This window comes from Carassius carassius, chromosome 37 (genome assembly GCF_963082965.1).
Source record: "Carassius carassius chromosome 37, fCarCar2.1, whole genome shotgun sequence".
Taxonomy (NCBI): domain Eukaryota; kingdom Metazoa; phylum Chordata; class Actinopteri; order Cypriniformes; family Cyprinidae; genus Carassius; species Carassius carassius.
The window spans coordinates 10,565,336-10,584,000 of NC_081791.1; the positions used below are offsets into that span (position 1 = coordinate 10,565,336).

Sequence of the window (18,665 nt, forward strand, 5' to 3'; positions counted from 1 at the left end):
TTGAAGGGTCCCCCTTTTGAGCCTATCCAATCGGTTAGCCTTCAGCATCTGTCGTTCAAGACAGTATTCTTGTTGGCTCTCGCTTCTGTGAAGCGTGTGGGTGATTTGCACGCGCTCTCGGTGAGCCAGTCGTGCTTGGAGTTTGGGCCCAATGACTCAAGGGTCATACTCAAACCTAGGCACGGTTATGTGCCGAAATCCCTCAGCACACCGTTTCGGGCTCAGGTTATTGCCCTGTCTGCCCTGCCGGTGTCAGGGGAGGATGGAGACTCGAGTCTTCTTTGCCCTGTCAGGGTTTTAAGAGCTTATGTGTCTCGCTCTGCTGCCTTTCGGCAGACGGAGCAGCTATTTGTCTCATTCGGTGGACGTTCCAAAGGAATGGCTGTTTCGAGACAGACTCTATCCAGATGGATAGTTGACGCCATAGGGTTAGCTTACGTTTCCAGGGGCCTTCAGTGCCCGTTGGGCGTCAGAGCACACTCCACAAGAGGCGTCGCCTCATCGTGGGCGTGGTCTACTGGGATCTCCTTGCAGGATATATGTATGGCGGCGGGTTGGGCCTCGCCGTCTACATTTATCAGGTTCTATAACCTGGAGGTTCCCGCCTTGCAAGCAAGGCTGCTGTCGGTATAGAAGAATCAGGGCCCTGAGGGGAATTCTGAATTCATGAGCGCTAGGCGCTGCCGACTGTTATATGGGCAGTATTGCGTAAGACCCGCATTGCCACATTGGTCAGGCCTTGCCTCGGCTGTGTGATGTCATATTGCCGCATCTACGGATGCTGCTAGATATGGGACGGAGGGTTTTTCCCCCTTTTTTCTGTCCCGGACTCTCTGTGAGTCCCTCAGGTGACTGTGCACTGTAAATCCTGGGCGTTGCTTCAGGTTTATCGGTGTGTGATCCCTGCGCGCACGGCGTTTTACATCGGGTTCCCGTAGCGTCTTAGCTAAGACGCAGTACGAGAGAGCTCTCGTAAGAGAACGTACTCGGTTACTAAACGTAACCTCGGTTCTCTCTAGAAGAGCGAACGAGTACTGCGTTCTCTGCCGTGCGTACGATTCACTCTGGTTCGCTTCGGCGATGAAATAAATCAGGTGAGTCAGCCTTTTCGAGCTCCTTTTATAGGTTGGGCCACACCCGTTTCGGCGGGAAGTGGCAAGAAGGGCGCGAAGCGCCCTTATTGGTCTGATGTTGCATCAGCCTGCGCTCGATAGGCTGTGCAGTTGCCGCAGAACAAGCCAGTGAGCGAGCGAGCCGTCTCGCCTATGGCTGTGTACTGCTGCAAATGCGCTTTACAAAAATACAAAATTAAGGATAATTTTTTGCTTCAGTATTTCGTGAAAAGAGACTTTTCCCGTAGCGTCTTAGCTAAGACGCAGTACTCGTTCGCTCTTCTAGAGAGAACCGAGGTTACGTTTAGTAACCGAGTACGTTTTCATGTTGACTCTAAATGTTCATGTCATTTAAGTATGGAGTCATGAAAATGATTATTTAGGTAGATGAATGGATGAATACCTAAGGTATGAAAGGTGGTATTGACAGGAGTGTCTGTATTAGATGAGGTGAAAGAGAAAGGTTGCCCTGCAAGAGAGAGAGAGTGTTCAGACCACATTCATTTCCCTGCAGGATTGACTGCAGCAGTGGAAAATTTTAGCTTTTGCATATCATGAAATCTTTATTTATAGTGTCAAATCAACATGAATAGGAACTATTTATGTCAATCAGTAGGACTCAAAAATGACCCATGTGTCCCATAGGGTCATGGAGAGCAGGGAACAAAACAATGCTAAACGCAAATACATGCATCTAATCATTGGCATGACATCAAAATAAAATGGGTCTAACAAGGGAAAAGTGAGACGGCTTGACAGTAACTAAAGGTTTTTTTTTTTTTTTTTTTGCATTTGTACTATGAATATACAGCTGGTCTTTGCAAAAATTAACACTGTTGAGTGATGTGTTCCTGTCAGCAGCAACGCTGGTTTTGTCCATATATTTGCTGTCTTTAGCAGGGGTTTAGGGACAGTACTACAGCCTCACAGAGGAGCTCTTAAAAGACAAAAGCAAATGCCAATGGCAATCAAGCTTAAGCAAACTTGAACCAGCTGTCACTATGTGGATTTTTGATGGAAGACTATGCTCATTTTGCAGAATGTAAACAATTATCTCCTTCACTTAATATAGAGTTATGCTGGGTCGTTTGAATTTCAACAATGATAACTGATGCTATTTATGTGACTAAAATTAATGCTACAACTACTGACACTATTACTAGTATGACTAATGTTAAGACTTAAACGTTTTTCCGTGCCGTTATGAGTTTATGTAACTAATAACTTCATCTGGAGTTATTGTAGATAGTAATGTAGGAGTTAATATACTACCGGTAATTAATTTTTCAGTTTATGGAAAATACAAATCTGCTGGTACATACTCAGCTCAAAATATGTCATCTCAGATGTTGACAGATCATCTTAAAAAGACAACATTTAAAAATAAAACAAATATAATAAGAAGATAAATCACTTTCATGTTTTATGTCCATAAGTTGACATATTTTACTGATAAATTAGCTTTACATTGCATTTATCTGACTAAAAATGGCAGAAGACATTTGAAATGCTTCAAAATGTTACATTTTAGAAATGCCACTGCTGTGTAAGCTGCAAAGTGCTATAGACTACAGTGTGTGATACATACAGCTCTCTGTCGAAGTTTCAGCTGAGACTGTAGAAAATTGTTCGGGCATTGTAACTAGTTCATGGGAAACAGAAGTTGGTTGATAAGAAGACAGATCAGTTTAAACAAACCCATGGAGTATGAGAATATGAGCATAACAGAAAGAAACACGCAATTCGTAACAAAATTGTGGCCTATAGAAAAACCGTGACGATGATGCAAAATCAGTTATAGAGTAAGTAAAAACACATCAGTAGGTAATTGTTTTTACCAAGACCCCTCACTGATTGGTCGATGTATTGGTCATTACACCCTTTTGTTCATCGGATCATTGTGAGTTCTGCATTTTAGCAATAATCTAATCATTCTCCTTTATGCAACAAGATCTTGCCAACAGCCACTTAGAGCTCCATAACTGCTGCTTAATCACTTTCGAACACCTTGCGGCTGTGCTAATTAGAACACAACTAACTTTGCTAGTATCAGATGTTTGTGTCTCAGCATGGGCACTTAAATTTAGATTCTGATACCAGATCCATTATAGCTCTTGGGACTCTGCTTATAGTTTCTGCCGGGCACACTTACACGCCTTAGAGACGGTGCTTCCTTCCTCACTGATGGCTGATCCGCAGCCCACCTGCGTGCACGCGCTCAGGTAGAACTTATACCAGTTGTCCTCCTGCAGATCACGCAAGACCCACTGTGTTGTATCTGATGCACTGATGTTTACAGATTTCAGCTCACCCAGAGTCTCATTACCTGCAAGAAAAACAAGAATATTTTTGAGTTTTAAAAGATTTAAAACATTCAAAAGTGTGGGGTCAGTAAGAAGTTTTTAAAGAAACCGATACTTTTATTTAGCAAGGATGCATTAAGTTATTAAAAAATGACAGAATGATTTCTATTTCAAATAAATGTATGGTTTAGTCAAGAAATTCTGGCACAATCTGCCAGTCGGTCTCTATTTTCTGTCTATGCAACCTTATATATTGCCGTCCAGCACGGTGATCATTTTCTTTAGCCTTCCTCCTCCCCAGCACCACTTGTCTAGATCTGTCACGGGGTTCTTCCTACTTTAAGCAGCACAATTATTATTATTTTTTTTTTTTTTTTTTATAGTTAGACATTTTTTAGATTATAGTTAGAAATCAACAAATTAGCGCATTATAATGATTTCTAAAAGATCATATAACGCTGAAGACTGGAGTAATGATACAAAAAAATTCCCCTTTGCCATCACAGGAAAAAAAACTTTTAAAAATATATTATAATAGAAAACAGTTATTTTAAATTGTAGTATTATTGCACAATATTGTTGTTTTTGACTGTATTTTTTATATATATAAATGTGGCCTTGGTGCACATAAACTCTTCTAAAAAACATAAAAACATCTATAAAAACATAAACAATGTCAACCCCAAACATATATACAGCAGAATATAGTACAGTTAAACGCTGATTATATAAAATTCACTGAGATAGATGATGTAACAGGAGATAAATCTGTGAGCGGCATACCTGTCTGATATTGCAACAAGTATCCCGTGAGAAATCCATTGGTTTCATGTGGAGGAGCCCACACCAGTGTGATGGAGTCTTTCTGAAAGTTTGTGGCTCTCAGGATGGGAGGTTGCTCAGGAACTGTGGGAAGATGTCAAGCGCTACTGGTCAGTATGTACCTTAAATTAGGAAAAACTGTTTGGCATGCAAAAAAAAACAACAAAAAAACAACAACAACAGAGTCTTAATTTAATAACTACCCGCAATAAACTTAGTTTCAACTGCTGAAATAGCATTGCATTGTATTTCAATTAAGTCAATGTCATTATTTTGACAGCTCCTGACTAAATTAGTCTTCATGACTAAGCAATACATTTGGGTGAACAACAAACCGTGTAAAATTCAACTGAATCTTAGAACTTAGCAAATGCCCAAACCACTGAATTTTAAAACGTGTCTACTGTCAAAGCATTCTTGCCTCCCTGCGGAGTTGTGAGAGAGATGGGACTACTGCTGGGCCCATTCCCTCTTCGGTTAAAGACGTTGACAGTCAGGCTATATTCAGAGAATGGCTTCAGTCCTGGCACCATGGTGTGACTCCTGTTTCCAGGGATGGTGAGAGACTGTCTCTCTGAGGGAATTTTCTTAGAGGTCAACAGACTTTGAGTTTGCCACCAGTGCACCTGAGAACAAGAGACAGAAGAAAGAGAAAGAGGGTGTTGATGTGGAGATATCTATCTATATATATATATATATATATATATATATATATATGGAAAAGAAAACAAGAGTGAAAATAGAGGCTGAGAGAGAAAAAAGGGAATGAGGAAACACCCAGTGGAGTCTATTAAATACTACAAACAGCTTGTTTGTTAGTGAATGACCACAGGACCTTTGAACTGGAGGGGTTAGGAACTCACAGTGTATCCTCCAACATGGCCCCTCAAGGCAGATTGGGGCACCGGTGACCAGCTGACCCTCAGCATCGTATAGTTCAACACCTCCACAGATACGTTTACAGGAGCCATCAAGGGCACTGGAAAGGGCATCAGAAGGCAGATGTGTTTAAGGCTAAACTTTCCTAACAGATGCAAGAGGGTAACAGCTCACAAATACACATATACACAACCATTTCCTCATGCAACTGGAGCCACCGAGGAAAAACATGGACTGTAATTAAATGACACACTGACTGTTTCCAGGAAAAGTGCACATGCTAACAGGAAGCTATCCACAAAAACATGTGGGTACATGGCAAAGGCTTTTTCAGGGTTGCAAACTCATTGAACAAAAAAGTGACAGAGATGCAACACCCGTTAGCTTTATAATTAGGGATTTACGGATATATTGGGATATAGTGGATATAAGATATAGTGGAAAAACTCAACCTAGGCTCTCTTTTACTTCCGTTGTCTCAGGCCACATTCACACTGTTTTTAAGGAACCCATTTAATATTACTATACCATAATAAGAACAATTATTATTATTAAAATAATATTAATAATAAAAAAATGAAACCAATAAATACATGTACAACTACTGTACTGAAAATATATTTTTCAATGATTATTATTATATTATAACCCAAAGAGATTTTGTTTTGACAGAAAACCGCAGAGATAACTTTTTTTTTTATATAAAAAATTTTAATTGAAAGTTTAGGAAGATGGTAATGTGTTGCATTTTAAAACGCGTGTTATAAGCGAAAAACTCACTCACTTGCAGAGATGTTCATGTGGGGCAGCATTTGCATTTTTAAGCACAGATGCTACAGTAGGTCTTTTATATTATATATATATATATATATATATATATATTATCTTTTTTTTTTACTTTTTTTTTTACTTTTTTGACAAGTCAAAAGTAGTGGTTCTTTTTGTCCTCCCAATTTCAAAAACTTAGATGAATAAAAACAAAGTGCACTTGGATGAATAAAAAAAAAAGTGCACATGTTATTCCTTTAGGAACATAACTGCTTGATATTGGGGCAATACCCTCAAAGGGACACCTTTGTACCTTCTTTACCTGTAAAGGATGCACAGTAGTAGCTTTCCATAGTATGCACCCTTTAGGGGTAAAGAAGGTGCTCCTTTAGTGGGTAATATGCACCCTTTAGGGGTACAGAAGGTACAAAGCTGTCCCTTTGTAGGTACTGCCACAGGGACAAACTGTTATACCCCTAAAGGTACCATTTTTGCACATTTATTCTGAGAGTATTATGAATTCAAAACAGCAATTATCACTGAAAAGTGTCAAGTGTGCATCCCTGCTCTGTGCAACAACTGCATGAAAACTGTCAAGATCTACCTACAGCTAAAGCAACCATGCTTGTGTGTATCTACAGTGATTCAGGAATAGCAGGGACAAAAGCAGCCCAACCTGTTGCATCATCCTCAACACAATGCCAAATGTCGACTAGAGACAAGGGCATGAGAAGGAAAAATATGAAAATGGAATAAAACAAAAGATAATCACATAAGTGCTTGGCAAAGAATGTGCCTGATCCCTAAAAGCACAATGTAAAAGCTCAGTAGAAATGGCTGATCCTGGTAGAGAGTGGATTAAACCACTCTCCCAACTAATCTTCTAATCTTAAAAGTGTTTATTTTTTGCTAATCGTGTTAGTGTCACACGACTGTGAGATGAATGCATTAACATGCTGTTTGACTCACGGTCTTCTCCGGAATAACCAGTCACTACTTGTGGCTCTGGTGCCCACCCATGACGGTTGAAGGCCTGGATCTTGACCTCGTAGGGGACAAATGTTGGGGTGTCTCGCACCACAAATGAGTGTCTCTTCACCATCTGTTCTTTCCAACTGTCCTCGACACCCAGGAGCCTGTAGCTCAGTTTGTATTCCAGACTGGGACCGTTGTGCTCCACAGGCAAGAGCGGCTGGTGATTAAAGGGAAAAGTGGGTCAGGGCACTGCAAGCATTACTGAGCATTTGGAAAGAATGGAAGAGTTTGAGAGACATTTGCTGATGGGTTTGCAAAATCTGGCACGGGAACCTAGTTTCTGGGGTGCCTCGCTTGGCTTTCTTTCAGACTTGCAATTTGAAGGAATTTTGACTCATAAATAGAGCATAAATTGGCTTGTGAAAGGAGATTTGCTCATATACTTGACTGCCAGTGCAAATTAAGTTGTTACTGCTTTAAAACTACAAGACATCAGACTTTATAGGAGCTCCAGGAGATTTTAGTTCCCAAGCCTCCTTGCATAAGAGTATTTGCCTTTTTTTTTTATTCTAAACCATGCATATATGCATATGCATTAAGGTTGTTTGACAATGCTGTTTGCATTTTATTACCTGCCAGCTGATGTCCATCTGATATGGCAGGTGACCCTCAATCTTAATGTTTTCTGGGTTCCTGTCGGGAGCTGTACAAATGTGAATATGAATTATTTAACATCTGTCTCAGTAAATAATACCATTGCCCTCTAACACTGCCAATGTGTATCACACATAATGACGAGCATGCAGTCATTGATAGTCTGAGGCAGCGCTCGCTTAAAAGAGCATTAAAATTTATGGAGCTTTTATAGACATCTGTATAATTTTCTCAGGGTATATCCCCACAAAGACAGGCTTCAAACAAGTCCAAGGTGAACCAAAAACAGCCCTAGACATTGGATGGTAACACGTTACGAAAGCAAGTCTTCAAGGATCACATGTATCCCTACCACAGGGAGGTGTCTTATATCTTTCGGAGGGCATGCTGGGACGGCTTCCCCCAATAGCATTAACAGCGATGACTCTGAACTGATAGTTAATGTGGCCGTAGAGCGTCAAGGGGGCAGAGAACTGGCTGCCTGCGATTAGTAGAAGCTCCTTCCACTTCCCTGGCTCCCAGTGGTTCTCTTCGTACTGGATGATGAACTCTAGTCATAGGAACAGAGCACAGTGGTCATTGAATATGCAGAGCGCACACTCTCAAAACACTGTGGTTTGGCCTCAGTGGAAGTCCTCTTGAAATATTGTAGAGCAATGTTTTAGTACGAGTAACATCCATGAAAACGACTTCAGAACAATCTGCTTAAAGCAAAAGCCAGCTTCAGAAGCACTGAAAATGGGTACCAATACATATGAAGGGAAAACTAATGGAAGCATTTTGCATTTGTTCTGTAACCCTAACAGTACAATACATTTGTAGGAGGAGTTTTACCTGTTATGGGACTGTTATGATCACTGGCGGCCACCCAGTGGAGCCTCACACTGCGGTCTTTCAGATCAGTGAGTGTCAGTTGAACCGGTGGATCTGGGACATCTGTGTCACATTTAGGAAACAAACATTTTAGACAAGCCTTATATCATAACTTTTTAAAGGGATAGTTCACACAAAAAATGAAAATGTTGTCATTATTTAGTCACCCTCATGTCGTTTCAAACCTGTACTGTATGAGTTTCTTTCTTATGTTGAACATGAAAGAAGATTTTTGAAAAATGCTGGTTATCAAACAGTTGATGTTCCCCATTGACTTCTATAGTATTTCTTTCTTTCACTGCTATGAAAGTCAATGGGGATCAACAACTCTTTAAAATTCATCAAAATATCTTATTTTGTGTTCAACATAAGAAAAAAACTTAAATGGGATCTGAATGACTGGAGGGTGAGTAAATGATGACAAAATTGTCAAATTTTTGTGTGAACTATTCCTTTAAGACAATTCAAAAGATAATCAGAATCGCTTAAAGAAATAACTGGTGCAATAATGATCACAAAGTCTTCACAATATAGTTTGCAAAGATTGAATTTGCTACAGTGTTATTTGAATATTTTTCCAAATAATGAATATTGTGGTATTAAAGTGATATAAACATAACACAATCTAGTTGGTATTCATTCTGATCTCAAAAGGCCATTCAATCGTACCTAACACAGTTATGTATGCAGAAGCTGAATCTTGGTCCAGTGATGTTCGAACAATGCAGGTGTAATTCCCTTGATCACTGTGGCTCACATTGACAATCTGGAGGATTCCATCATATGTGAAATATCTGCAAATAACCCAAAATAGGTACAATATAAAATCACAGTTAGTAGTTTATTGATTAAATGTTGTCAAATTAAAATTCATGAATTCCTAAATGAGGAATACTTTGTTTATGCAGTAGTTCCAAGTCTTTCACAATGTTACAAAGAATCTTACATTGTTTTAGATCTTGAATGAAATAAACAATGCGCATTCCAGGAATATTTATTGTATCTCTCTATGTTGGCAGCAACAGTCAATGGTAAAACAAGACAAGAAACAATAAGTCATTGACAGATAAGAGTGTCCAGAATGGAGTTCTTAGAAATGTATTCTTCATCTTTAATATTGTTCTAAAAACTTAAAACAATATTTATATGGAATGCCTCTAAAATGTGATGTAACCAAGTATTAATTGAAGTAAAAAAGGATTCAAATATTTTTCTTACACCTTGAATGTGAGTGTACACTTATTGTTTTCAATGTAATCGTTATTTTTAAATAAATATTATGAATAATTAATTGACAATTAATCAACAGGCTCTGTGGGAATCACACCACATGACTACAACCTACATTCTACAACCTGATCCAACATTTTTTTTTCATCATAAAAGGTCAAATGAACTGATATTTAGAAGTCTTATTGACTATGAATCACAGATGAACTTCAAAGCAAAATTCAAAGCAATCAATTCCCAAATTTCCAGGCAGACCGGAAAAATTAAGCGGCTGAAGTTGCTATGCAGCCTTACAAAAATAGAAACCACACATCCGTCGAATGAAGCCACCACTTATAGTGCAGACAGCTCCATTGATTATAATGGAAGTGCTCTTGTTTGTCTCAGGACGGTATAGACACATTGTCACAGGCGGATCTGTGGCTTTTGTTGTGTTTGAAATGCCAAATTAGAGCTGCGTTAAATGTTGTCATGACAATCAATGCACATCTCTTTTATGTTCACTAAGTGTTTGTCTCCATGTTTTTTAATTAATAAAAAATGATTTGTGGTTCGACTGGAACTAATCTGCAGCACAGAACTGAATCATGGCCTGCTTATTGGTGACCTGAGGTAGAGATGCAAACATAATTTGTCTGCAAGCAAATAACTAACAGTCACAACAACAAAACACACTGCATTTACACAAAAGATCCTGTTGGGCATCATGCTCCAGCCAGTAGAAATGAGGTTAAAGCTCCTGCTCATTAGCTGGAGTACCTTTTGATTTTCAAGCGAGACATTTTCCCCATAAGAGCTTAATATTAATGATAAAAGCTTACAATTACATCCAGCTCGGCTCTGTTACATGACTACAAAGTGTAAGTACTTAACCCATGATTCCAGCACTGATGAAACTTTAAATAAAATGTCTTCACTTCAAAAATTCCATATCCCACACTTATCCTTCCTATTTTGACAGCACGACCTAAAACAAGGATTTACTTAAATGGCTCAAATGAATTCCAAATTGAACCATTAGGGGCAATCTACCTAATCCTACTACTTAAGGAAAACAGGTCACCCACCCTTCAGAGAAGTTTGAGAGGATATTCATCCCATCTTTCATCCACAAGATCTCCAGCTCTCTTCTGAGGGTGGCATCGCACTCTACCTGGCACTCCAGCTCCGCCATTGATCCTCTTTTGACCTTCATGTCTTGAGGAGGTTTGACGATCCTCGTTGAATCTATCAACAGAAGACGCCTTGGTTGCAGTAATGATCGGGAAGCAGAAAGCTTTTTGATTAAGGAAGGTGGCTGACCTTTAATGAATAGTTCAGTGGTGAGGCCCGCGGTGCCTTCAGAGTTGTTTGCCAAACATTTGTACTTGCCCATATCTTCCATCTCGACTTTGTGAATCTGCAGAGAGCCATTCTTCAAGAGCGAATATCTCTCTCCATCTAGAGAGCCCTCTGGGTCTTCTCTTCTCCTACAAAACAAACATTGAACCCTTCAGAGGTCTTCTGAAATAGAGGCCCATGGGAAGGGCCTTTACTGAAATGACTACAGATGCTCTGTTGATAAAACCGAATCAATGTAGCCTTGTCGCCCCCCTTCCCCCCACTTTTTTTTACTATGACTTTCAAAATTGACCAAAGGTTTTTGAAAGGAAACTTTTCAAAGAAGAAAAGAGTATGAATACGAGTGCAAAAGGAGGATCCCCTGGAGAGAACAGACATTTCAAAAGGCCTATAGATCTTGCAGTGTCTTTTCTCAATGTTTTGTCCCTTTTGCTTCACTTAATTCACTTGACCCCTAGTGGGTCTCTCTACTGCTGTTATCAGGCACCCTGTCCCCAACAACTCTCATTCACCCATTATCTGAAGACCAGCTACAGTAAAACCATGCTAAAACCCCTGTCAAAAATCATTTAGTGTACTTCTAATAAAATACTGATTAAAATAAATCTATTTAAGGTAGATTTACTGGACAATAATACAGACAACACAATTTGTATTTTTTGTTATCTTTTTATTCATGATTTGTCAAATGTATAAACCTGGTTACTGTGCATTTAATACAAATATGGATTACAATATGTTTATTAGCTTAAGTTAAAACAGTGTAATCCGAATCAATTAAAATTTTAGATGCAATTAAACTACATAAATCTTAAATATAGACCTATGTTGTTTTTAGACCTATGTTGTTCTATGTTTTTTTTTTTTTGATGGATAGGTTTCATAAATAAACACAATTAACACTCATACACCGTGTCCGAACCAGGTGTGATACGACATGTCTCCTGTTACAAGAAACTGAATGTGAAAATGGTGCGTGACGCAACACAACCAAGCACAAAACAGCCAATTAGAGGTGTCATCTCTGTTTCACATGCACAACACACTAGACAAAGAGCGTAAAACTACATTCAGTATCTTCAATTTTCATTACTATTTTCGGACGGCATGCTTTTAATGGTTTACCTTTAATTTGCCTTATAATCTCTGATTTCTTTTACAATCAGTCTCTTATTGTCCAAGTTTAATGTTTAATATACATGAATCAGAGAAAGCAACCAAGCGACCAACAAAATGTAGTGTCGCTTGTTACTTGTAGCGGAGACCAAAACTCTGATTAACAGAACAGAGACACCTCACTTGTGGCTTATAATTTGCGTCTGGTTATGACACGGTGTTAAAATCACAACGCTTGTTACCAAACTCACCAGTTAATGGTGGCAGGTGGTGAACTAAAGACTTTGCAGTCCATAATCACACTCCTGTCTAACATGGTCGCATACTCCAGATAATTCGGCGTCAGGATCAAAGGGGGGTGATCTGTGAGAAAGCCAGACCATTAGTCAAAACATTCATGCACACAGACAAACATCAAACAGCCAGCGCGGCATGTGGCTCACTTCCTGCGCTGTAGTATGAAACCGAGGCACACTCCTGAAATCACAATTAAACTGTAAAAAAGCTATTAGCATATAAAAGAGCTTCTTCTTCTGCCAGCTACAAACAGAAAACAGTGACCGAAGACAGACACTCATGCACAGGTTTCATGTTATTCTTCTACGTCAATTACGAATCAACAGCTGCTGAAACCCTTAAGCCATTATATGTCAGCAAGAGCATCATATCATAATCAAAGGCAAGAAAACTTCAGTGAGGACCACAAGCCTCGCTTCTGGTGTTGTGATTAATTGATACATGTAAATTAGGTGGGTTTTGCATCAGTATTAATGCGCTCTGAAAATCACAATATGATATTCATCTTCTTCCAGTTTACACAGGTAAGTGAAGTACTCACTCATCACAAGCACGTTAGTGTTGACAAGCAGGGTCCCGTGCCTGTTGGAGGCCTCACACTGGTACACGGCAGTGTCTTTCTGCTCTGCTCCGAGGATGATTATTCTGTCATCAAGCATTTTGTAATTGGTAGAAGGAAAATCTGGGGAGTAAACAAACTTGAATTGGCACCCAAAGTGTTTAGGAGAGACTGGGGTTAGGTGTCACATGGGCTTATACGGTACACTATCATTTAAAGGTTTGAGGTCAGTAAGATTTGTAATGTTTTTAAATGGTCTTTTTTGCTAAGGCTGCATTCATTTGATCAGAAAAACAGTAATATTGTGAAATATATTTGCTATTTAAAATAACTGTTTTCTATTTGAGTATGTTTTTAATTTATTCCTGTGATGCAAAGATGTATTTCCAGCATCATAACTCCAGTCTTCAGAGTCACATGATCCTTCAGAAATCAGTCTAATATATTGATTTGCTGCTTGAGAGACATTTCTTAATATTATCAGTCAAACAAATCAAATATTTTGTACCAAAGTAAATGTTTCACTGTCACTTTTGATCAAGTCAATGCATCCTTGCTCTGAATCTTAATAAAATCTTACTGTTCACATGATACCACAGAAATGTAAGATTTTTTTAGGGGCAACAGCAGTGGAAATGTTTAACAGCTAAGACTAGAAAATATCCATCTATACACAAACCGACTTTTAAAAATAAACCCACTCTGAGAAATTGTGTAAAAAAAAATGTTTCAGCTAGCCCCGGTGTTGTCTATATTGTAATATTTGACATCATTAAAGCAGCAATAAACTTATGTACAGCAATAAAAAAGTAGCAATAAACTTCTGCACTTCGGTACATATTTAGAAGATAGATCACTGACTTTTTTCATCTGCTGCTGATATATTGTTTTACCAGAGCATGTAAATTGTGCATAAATACAGAGGTGACCACATTTTCACTGCTGTTTACGAAGTCTAACGGAAAAGAACAACAGACTGTTCTCACAGCCTTTAATTGCACATTTGGCAGTGACTTTGAGCCGACAAATTTAGTCAAATGGCCATGATAAGGGTGGGAGTGAAAGGGGTTTAACACACCATCAAGAGGCTGGCCATTTCTCTTCCAGGTGATTGTGGGTTGTGGTTTTCCTCTAGCAGAACACTTGATGTGGATGTCAGATCCAATCTCTGCTAACTGACTCTTCACTGGCTCCTCCTGCCAGCTGGGAGGCTCTGAGACACACAACATATGAATTCAATATGGATTAAACTAGGGCAATACTGCCCCCCTGTGTTTATAAATGACATGACTTCAAATTTTGTAAAATATGGCATTCATTTGTGCTTTGTAAGTGCTAGTCAAACAGCCAATATGCTAGAAATATGCATGCTAGTGAGAATTATAAATACGCTTCATATAAAAATAGTTCAGTTAAGAAACAACAAAACAAATGGGAATCGTCAAATACCCAAATAAAATTCAGGTTTAAGACTTTGTAAATGTTTGCATACCCTCCACAATAACGTGAAAATGATGCTCAGCTTCACCAAGATCATTCTTGGCTTTGCACATGTATCTCCCTTCATCCTGATATGTGAGGTTTGGTATAGTCAGAAGCTTTCCATAGTTCTTGATTTGTGTACGCTTCGGTAAGTTGTCCCTTATCTTGATCCATTCTACCACAGGTGTAGGCCTGAGAAAAGACCAAAATAAACCGCTGTCACTCTCTCTGTCAGTGGAAATGCTTTGCCACCGTGTAGCATTTGTAAACTCAACATGGCCATAGAGAAGTGAACTCACAGTCCTTCTGCGATACACTCCAGCTCCAGCTCTCCTCCTTTTTTTAGGTATGTGGTTGAATTACTGGAGGGCATCAAAATGTTTGGCTTTCTCTCCGGAACTGAATGGGGAATGAACAAAAATGGACCAAAGTCTGAATAAAGATTCAAGATAAATACTCAGAGAACAGGCCATTATAGCAAAACATTTTGTAAAGTGACAGTAAGAAGTTATTCAGTCCCAGCTCAAACTGAAGAAAATCTCACAGTCTGAACTCCAGAAATAGCTGACAAACTAGCAAGCGCTGAAACCCAACAAAGCTTTATCTTAAACTTCTTGTGTTTTTTAGCAAAAGCCACAATAAAAAAATTAAATCAAGGTTTTGGGGTATTTTACAAGATATGTTACTCTTTGCCATGTGACTCACCCCTCGTGATGTCATCATCCCCCTGGCCTGAATATAAAAAAAGAAAGAAAATGGTTTGAATTTACAGCACATTTAAATAGTAATAAATATCATATATACAGAACATACATAGCATACACACACACACACACATACACACACACACTAAAAACCGCTGGGTTCAGCCTTTTATTGGGTCCTATTTTATTGGGTCCTTTTAAATATTTTTAGTAAATGCTTGCATATCATAAACTGACTTCATTAGTTCTAGTACTGCGTTTAATTTAATTTGATGTTAAAATAAGTTCTCTCTTCTCAGTACTGTTTGTTTAAGGGAAGGTTATGGAGTCAGTCATGAGTGAAACGCAAGGTTCCCCGGTGAACAGCATCCCTTCACCAGCTCAGATTTCTGCGACACACCGGCACGAGAATTGTGGATGAATGTACAGAGAATAGTTAAATACACATTTACAATTAAAATTATAGTTTGAAATGTTTCAATTTTATTTCTAAAATGCTTGTTAAACAAGTTTAAATGTATGTAATATTGTAAACTATGCTGTATTCACCCAAATAAATTCAATTTGTCTTGTATTTTGTCCATGGGTGTTCTTGTGTCCCATAAAGGAGTCCATTTTAATGACATGTTGACTTTAAAGAGTATTACATTAGAGACATTTAATGTTAAATTATTATCATGCTAAAATACTGCATGCTGACAAGACACTACTGTAAACCAGGTTGCATCTATAAATTAGATCCACTTCAATGAATCCCCACTACAGCCGTTTGAGCAGTGCTTTTAGAAAGTAATCTAATACGTTCAACAGTATATTTACACAATTACAAAATAAAGAACAAAAAATGTTTAAACTTGATTAAGCCATTTTTGGGCATCTCAGATTTGTCTGTAGCATAAGAGCTGCATTTTCATGACATTGTGTCAAGCTAAAAATACTTTTAAAAACGATCTTGTCACATTCTGCTGTGCTTTTGTCCAGCTGTTCATGAAAACAAGAATGTGTCCTAGGTCACCCAAAACCAGCATAACAGGTCTTCATTGATACAGTGATTAGTAGGTTTGTGAAAATATGTATAAACACACTCTACAGACTCCAATTCATTCTGCCCTGTTTGGGGTCAGTAAGACATTAATACTTTTAATCAGAAACGATGCAATAAATTGATCAAAAGTGATTTGTGTTATATGAATGCTGCTCTTTTAAATCCTGAAATATCTTTCCACAAATATGAAGCAGCTCAACTGTTTTCAGGATTGATAATAATAAATATTTTTTAAGCATTAAATCATCATATTACATTGATTTCTGAAGGATCATGTGACACTGAAGACGGAAGTAATGATGCTGAAAATCAGATATCATGTTTATGAGATTCTTGCCACATACTTGGCTTGACCCTCAGGGCCATGGGGGGTTTCTGAACGATTGTGCGTATCCTGGAAAAGGAGGCAAAACAGCAGTAATCGTCGTGGCTGTCTGTCACCAGTGTGTTAGAGAAGTACAGATTCCCATTGAGGCCCATGGACACCCTCTCATTCTGCTCGATGTGTCGAAGATCTGAGAACAATACAGAGAGGAGGGTTAGAATAACATGAGCAACAGGACATCGGAGAGGGCAACCATTCAGACCGCCCAGAAACAGTCCCATCTGACAGACTGCACAGCAGATAACAGGCATCATGGGTAGAGCTTTGAATGCTCAGGGATTCTTGTTCCTCTCAAGAAGTGTAGGTGGCTCGATGCGATTAAGCCGCCTCTTCAGCTCAAGCAGTGAAGACATGTACAATAATAACTCTCATTGCTTTTTTAATCAACTGTCTTGCTTTCCAAGATAAATATCTAAAACAAGGTACATTTACTTACATAAAATTAAAATGCACCTACAGTAAGTCTTTGCTTCACAAAAAAAGTTAATGATATTTAGAGAGGTTCATGCTTATAATAGGGATATTTGGGTTTAAAATTAATTCAAACTGATAATTCAAGTTTATTTGTCCTACCCTCACAATCCCAAACCTGATTATATTTCATTGGATTACTCTGAAATATAATATTTCTTTTCTTCTCAAGAAAAGAATCTTGTTTTAAGGAAGTTTATATATATTATTTATTTATTATTTATTTTATTTTATTTTTTGGGGGGGGGGGGGGGGTAACAAAAAAGTAAGAGCATTCTTTTTTTTTCTCTCTTTGTCTATATCTAATAATTAGTCTACATTTTTAATGTGATTAAAGGTATGGTTCAGCCTAAGAAAAAAATTGCATTCGGTCACCCTCAAGTTGTTCCAAGCCTTCCATCCTTGAATTTCCTTCTTCTGCTGAACACAAATGAAGACATTTCTAAAACTTCCATAGTATCTTTTCTATACTATTGAAGTGAATGGTTACCAAAAACGGTTTTGGTTACCAACATTCTTCAAAATATCGCATCTCAACTCATTTAGATTTCGAACAACAAGAGGGTGAGTAAATGATGACAGAAATGTCATTTTTGGGCTAACTATGCCTTTAATAATAGTAAATTCAAAATACATAAAACAAAATACATCCACTTTTATTATTGGGCCTATATGCATATTATGGCATTTTAAATCAATTTTAATGTTCGGTTGGGATGGCATTTTGTTTACTTTTGAAGTTTTGTTGTGTTGTCAGGTGTGAGCGTTTGAGATTGACTGATTTTTTGTTTTACTGGCTTGAAAGAAAGAATCAGATTCTTCAAATGTCACATATTCCCAGCATACCTTACAAATTGCTACATGTAACATTTATCATCAAAAGCCTGTTATTAGCGGAGGCGGTAGAACTCCAGTCTGGCGCCAGACAAGATAGTTATATACAGCTAGTTGAAATATATGCATGCATCTGTTTACCCGTTTAGCCAAAAACAAGGAGATGATGGACATATCACAAACAATAGCGTTTGCTGTAACAGCTGAGCAAATCAGAAGAAGTGTTATTTTTGTATCATTAATATACAGTACTATTATTCATTTTCTGTTTATATTTTGAATTAGATTTTATTTAGATGTTTTTTCCTTTTCACTTAAGTTTTGTTCATTTTGTTGTACGTTTCAGCCAATTGTTTTATGGTTTTAGTTTTTTGTTTTGTTAACAATAATAATCCAGATCTGAAGAAGTGATATTCAAACTAAAAATAAATTCAAGGCATTAGAAAGATCTGCTTGGATTCGTCTATTTGGCAAATGTTATGTGCAGTAAACAGATTTAAAGTGTCTTGAACTACCATTGGTCATCCAGTACATCTGCCAAGGTGGCGTTCCTTGTGGCGGGTTACACTCCAAAACCACCGAATCACCTTCCGCAACCACCACTGGCTCTGTCTTCTCCTTGGGAAACTTGGGCACCACTGTGAGCAAGCACAAAAACAATGCAAATAAACTCCTTTAAACTCATAGCAGTCACATTTTTATTAAAGCATAATACCAGTGAAACTGTCGGTAAGACAACATCAAGATTAAAAACCAGTTGAGCAGCATCATGGCGGATGTGCTTATGGGGTTACATGGAATATGCAAATTTCTTG

The 18,665-nt window shown here is 38.2% G+C and overlaps 1 protein-coding gene across 4 annotated transcripts in view; it reads right to left on the reverse strand.

The window, feature by feature from the left end:
• chl1a (cell adhesion molecule L1-like a) overlaps window positions 1–18,665 on the reverse strand; it is a 45,616-nt gene that overhangs the window by 14,259 nt on the left and 12,692 nt on the right. For 2 of the 4 annotated variants that reach the window (XM_059527426.1, XM_059527425.1), the window contains exons 5-23: window positions 18,366–18,488; window positions 16,505–16,675; window positions 15,117–15,143; window positions 14,711–14,810; window positions 14,422–14,603; window positions 14,008–14,142; window positions 12,912–13,052; window positions 12,325–12,436; window positions 10,919–11,085; window positions 10,684–10,843; window positions 9,056–9,180; window positions 8,348–8,449; window positions 7,866–8,063; window positions 7,492–7,562; window positions 6,854–7,076; window positions 5,101–5,216; window positions 4,659–4,863; window positions 4,199–4,321; window positions 3,265–3,438 (exon numbers count right to left, since the gene is read on the reverse strand). In XM_059527426.1, the coding sequence (XP_059383409.1) occupies window positions 3,265–3,438; window positions 4,199–4,321; window positions 4,659–4,863; window positions 5,101–5,216; window positions 6,854–7,076; window positions 7,492–7,562; window positions 7,866–8,063; window positions 8,348–8,449; window positions 9,056–9,180; window positions 10,684–10,843; window positions 10,919–11,085; window positions 12,325–12,436; window positions 12,912–13,052; window positions 14,008–14,142; window positions 14,422–14,603; window positions 14,711–14,810; window positions 15,117–15,143; window positions 16,505–16,675; window positions 18,366–18,488 (2,655 nt within the window). Of the gene's footprint in view, window positions 1–1,515; window positions 1,582–2,434; window positions 2,474–2,700; window positions 2,755–3,264; window positions 3,439–4,198; window positions 4,322–4,658; window positions 4,864–5,100; window positions 5,217–6,853; window positions 7,077–7,491; window positions 7,563–7,865; window positions 8,064–8,347; window positions 8,450–9,055; window positions 9,181–10,683; window positions 10,844–10,918; window positions 11,086–12,324; window positions 12,437–12,911; window positions 13,053–14,007; window positions 14,143–14,421; window positions 14,604–14,710; window positions 14,811–15,116; window positions 15,144–16,504; window positions 16,676–18,365; window positions 18,489–18,665 lie in introns of all 4 variants that reach the window. The other 2 variants (XM_059527423.1, XM_059527424.1) reach the window with 2 other exon arrangements.